General features: G+C 34.5%; 1 protein-coding gene across 2 annotated transcripts in view; it reads left to right on the top strand.

The window, feature by feature from the left end:
- The window catches only part of lrrc8aa (leucine rich repeat containing 8 VRAC subunit Aa), a 28,300-nt gene that overhangs the window by 13,652 nt on the left and 9,379 nt on the right, over positions 1 to 5,269 (top strand). For both annotated transcript variants that reach the window (XM_016509530.1, XM_016509531.1), the window contains exons 2-3: positions 361 to 1,060; positions 2,954 to 3,562. In XM_016509530.1, coding sequence (XP_016365016.1) covers positions 371 to 1,060; positions 2,954 to 3,562 — 1,299 coding nt within the window. In that variant the 5' untranslated portion in view covers positions 361 to 370. The remainder of the gene's footprint in view (positions 1 to 360; positions 1,061 to 2,953; positions 3,563 to 5,269) is intronic.

Here is a 5,269-nt window from a genome sequence, read left to right as displayed (position 1 = left end):
CTGTAAATATATCAAAACTTAATTTTTGATTAGTAATATGCATTGCTAAGAACTTCATTTGGACAACTTTAAAGATGATTTTTTCAATATTTAGATTTTTTTGCACCCTCAGATTCCAGATTTTCAAATAGTTGTATCTCAGCCAAATATTGTCCTATTATAACAAACCACACATCAATGGAAAGCTTATTTATTGTATAAATCTCAATTTAAAAAAAATTGACCCTTATGACTGGTTTTGTGGTCCAGGGTCACATTTGATGAATTATTATTTAATTGTCACTACCGCTTTGTCATTTTTCACTCATGTTCTTTGTTTCTCACGTAAACTGTCATGATTCCCATCACTTTGTTTCTCAGGTAAACTGTCATGATTCCCATCACTGAGTTGCGATACTTTGCTGATACACAGCCGGCGTATCGGATCCTGAAACCATGGTGGGACGTGTTCACAGACTACATCTCCATCGTCATGCTGATGATCGCGGTGTTCGGTGGCACGCTGCAGGTCACGCAGGACAAAATGATTTGCCTGCCGTGCAAATGGGTCGTCAACCAGACCTGCGAACAACTCAACGTCAGCGTGCCGCTCAACGCCGAGCCCAAGGGCATCCAGTACGACCTCGACAGACACCAGTACAACTATGTGGACGCCGTGTGTTACGAGAACAAGCTGCACTGGTTCGCGAAGTACTTCCCGTATCTGGTGCTGCTGCACACGCTGATCTTTCTAGCGTGTAGTAACTTCTGGTTTAAGTTTCCGCGGACCAGTTCGAAGCTGGAGCATTTCGTGTCGATCCTGCTGAAGTGTTTCGACTCGCCGTGGACGACGCGGGCGCTTTCTGAGACGGTGGTGGAGGAGAGCGACCCCAAGCCGGCGGGGAAGATGAACGGCTCGATGGATAAGAAAACCTCCAGGGTCAGCGATCAGGATGTGGAAGCAAGCGTTCCCATGCTGCAGAGGACCAAGTCCCGCATCGAGCAGGGCATCGTGGACCGTTCGGAGACGGGCGTCTTGGAAAAGAAGGAAGGAGAGCAGGCCAAGGCGCTGTTTGAGAAGGTGTGTGCGTATGATTTATTTAAGAGCTGGTCTCAAGTCACAAGCGGGACGTCTAGCGAACAGCACTGTGTTCTAAAATCCTAATGAGATGCCTCTGTGGTGAGCGTTTCAAGGCATCATAGGCACACTATTTTTAAGTTTATTCCTCCAAAATACCTTCTTTTGGCTAAATTCAAAGGCAGCATTAGTGTAGAGTGCAATCACAGATTTGCATTGTGATTAAATATGCTTAAATATGAATATATATACAATTTGTGAATATATACTTCATATACTAATAAATAAAATATACCTATTTTTTCAGCATCAGAAAGGGCTTTATTGCCAAGTGTGTTTACACACACAAGGAATTTGTCTTGGTGGCAGGAGCTTCCAGTGCAAAGAAAAAGTACAGACATGCATATAATCAAATCAAATATAACACTAATAATAAAGAGAATAGACAATAAATAAAATAATAATAACTATGTGCAATTGGCTGTTTCATCCAATACTGAAATATTGATAAATTTCATAAATATTTAAATATTAATATACATTTAATAAACATATTTATCATTTTATTCTTAATTCATATACTAGTAATAAGTAAAATATAGTTATTTTAGCCAGTGCTGAAAAGTACTGCTAAACATCCTTACGTAAATATCAATATATATTTAATAAATATATTTATAATTTATACTTTTATACTCCATATCCTAATATATAAAATGTAATTATTTCAGGCAATGCCAAAAATATTATTACATACTGTATATATTAATATATATTTATTACAAATATTTATAATGTATACTTTTATACTTACTTCATATACTAATAAATAAAATATAGTAATTTCTTGCAATGCTGAAAAGTATAGCTAAATATTATCAAATAAATAAATATTTATATATTAATGTATATTTATTAAAGCTAAATTCAAAGGCAGCATTAGTGTAGAGTGCAATCACAGATTTGCATTGTGATTAAATATGCTTAAATATGAATATATATACAATTTGTGAATATATACTTCATATACTAATAAATAAAATATACCTATTTTTTCAGCATCAGAAAGGGCTTTATTGCCAAGTGTGTTTACACACACAAGGAATTTGTCTTGGTGGCAGGAGCTTCCAGTGCAAAGAAAAAGTACAGACATGCATATAATCAAATCAAATATAACACTAATAATAAAGAGAATAGACAATAAATAAAATAATAATAACTATGTGCAATTGGCTGTTTCATCCAATACTGAAATATTGATAAATTTCATAAATATTTAAATATTAATATACATTTAATAAACATATTTATCATTTTATTCTTAATTCATATACTAGTAATAAGTAAAATATAGTTATTTTAGCCAGTGCTGAAAAGTACTGCTAAACATCCTTACGTAAATATCAATATATATTTAATAAATATATTTATAATTTATACTTTTATACTCCATATCCTAATATATAAAATGTAATTATTTCAGGCAATGCCAAAAATATTATTACATACTGTATATATTAATATATATTTATTACAAATATTTATAATGTATACTAAAATATAGTAATTTCTTGCAATGCTGAAAAGTATAGCTAAATATTATCAAATAAATAAATATTTATATATTAATGTATATTTATTAAATATATTTAGACGTTTGTGCTTACTTCATATACTAATAAATAAAATATAGTTATAGATAAGTATTGATAAATATAAATATATTTTTTTTTTTTTTTGTGTCACATTGTTAACATCATTTATGCAGTTCCATTTCAGTTAGGATGCCTTTGAAGGACGCCGTCTATGTAGGTAGTGGACTGCGAAGTAGTTCACTAGGTTTTGGAACAGAGCCCAAGTATTCTGAATATATCGTCTCATCTTTCTCTTTTGCAGGTGAAGAAGTTCCGTATCCACGTGGAGGAGGGCGACATCGTTCACCGTCTTTACATCCGTCAAATCATCATCAAAGTCATCCAGTTCCTCATCATCATCTGCTACACCATGTACTACGTCCACCACATCAAGTTCAGCGTGCCGTGCACCGTGGACATCGAGCGGCTGACCGGTTATCGCACGTACCACTGCGCCCATCCTCTGGCCACGCTCTTTAAGATCCTGGCCTGCTTCTACATCAGCCTGGTGGTGGTTTACGGCCTCATCTGCATGTACACGCTGTACTGGATCATCAGCCGCTCGCTAAAGCGCTACTCCTTCGAGTCCATCCGCGAGGAGAGCAGCTACAGCGACATCCCTGACGTCAAGAACGACTTCGCCTTCATGCTGCACATGATCGATCAGTACGACCCGCTGTACTCCAAGCGCTTCGCCGTCTTCCTGTCGGAGGTCAGTGAGAACAAACTGCGACAGCTGAACCTGAATAACGAATGGACTCTGGAGAAACTCAAACAGAGGATAACCAAAAACTCGCAGGAGAAGCTGGAGCTGCACCTCTTCATGCTGAGCGGGATCCCAGACACAGTGTTCGATCTGGTCGAGCTGGAGGTGTGTGGGTTTTGCGTGCTTGAAAGTTTGTAGATATAAAACTCCTACCAAATGCATATTTACAGGTCAAGTCACACGTTTCAGGTCATGCTTATAGGCCTGATCCAGACCTGCTGAAAGAAACCTGTTCCCTACTAAACTTCCACATGAGCAGGGCTGCACAGTTAATCAAAATACCAAATCGTGATATGGCTTAGTGCAATTATAAAATCACAAAGGTTGCATTCTTCTGCTGAACACAAACGAAGATATTTTGAAGATTATTGACAAATAAACAGTTTTGGTTCCCATTGACTTCTATTGTATGGACAAAAAATGCAATGTGAGTCAGCGGGAACCGACACTATTTGATTACCAACATTCTTCAAAATACCTTCTTTCATGTTTCACAGAAGAAAGAAACTCATAACCCTGCGGCTTTCCGCCAAAACAATTATTACATTTATTTAAATTATTAATATTATTATTATTTTATAGTCATTATTGATATAATCACAAAATGTTTGGCCAAATTATGCAGCCCTAAAAACATTTTATTTAATTTAATTAAATAATTTTAAATAATTATAATAATACGTATATATATATATATAAAATTAATTATTTGATTTGTTTAAATTATTATTGTTATATAGTCATATTGATGTAATCACAAAATGTTTGACCAAATTATGCAGCCCTACAAATAATTTATTGAAATAAAATAAATAAAATAAAAATTAGAACTAAAATAAAACTAATTTAAAATAACAACGATGATGATGATGATGACGACGATTATTGTTATTGTTGTTTTATGGTCATATTGATATAAGCACAAAATGTTGACCAAATTGTGCAGCTCTACAATTTGGAGCATTAAATCACAATTTTAAACAAAAGAAAGTTCAGTTCAGTTCAGTTTTTCCCCCCAAATCATGCAGCCTTACACACGAGTCTGAAAACGCTTCCCCTTAAGTAACCGCTTGCGGGCGTTATGAGGCCTCTGAAAGATCATGTTTTATTTTTCACAGCTGCTTAGAAGGAAGTTAGAGCTGTTTCCTCACGCATAGTTTGCTTTTTTTCTTTCAGATTTTTAATTCTTAAAGGCGAAGTGACATTTCTGTGCCACTAACGTAACCAAACAGAATCGCAAAAATAATTATGTTTCTGGAATAATTTCCTCTATGCAACTGGTCAAAAAAGAAAATTCTATAATTAAAATTAATATGATATAATACAATTATATTGTTATGTAATATTATAATTCAAATTCAGAACTTCTTTATTGGCATGACTGTTGAGCTGTCAAAATGGCTGAAAAACTACATTCGAATTTTGTACTTAAATATGATCAAAATTCGAATTATATTCTAATTTAAAATGCATAATTTCAGTTAGGGTGAAGAAAAGCTTTTGGCTTCTCTCCTGAGGCCACAAGAGAGCGCATCGAGCAAAATATTACTAATGCACGTTTATTCAAAGCATAAGATAACATGACTATCTGTGAAAAAAAAGTGCATAATGTTTATAAACCAATTAAAATTAAGTTGCTTAAACAATTATAAACAAAACAGCATCATGTATGCATGCATTGTTTAATACAAAGCGCAGAAAGCCAATCACACAGAGTACATTTTTCATTTAAAAACACGAGTTGCATTCATTTTACATGGCTTTCTAAACATGCGGCAACTTTGTGCGAGATGCGAGTGCAACAGTAATAGA

This window comes from Sinocyclocheilus rhinocerous, unplaced genomic scaffold, assembly GCF_001515625.1.
Source record: "Sinocyclocheilus rhinocerous isolate Xijiao unplaced genomic scaffold, SAMN03320098_v1.1 scaffold1045, whole genome shotgun sequence".
NCBI classification, from domain to species: domain Eukaryota; kingdom Metazoa; phylum Chordata; class Actinopteri; order Cypriniformes; family Cyprinidae; genus Sinocyclocheilus; species Sinocyclocheilus rhinocerous.
This window is presented reverse-complemented; position numbering and strand designations above follow the sequence as displayed.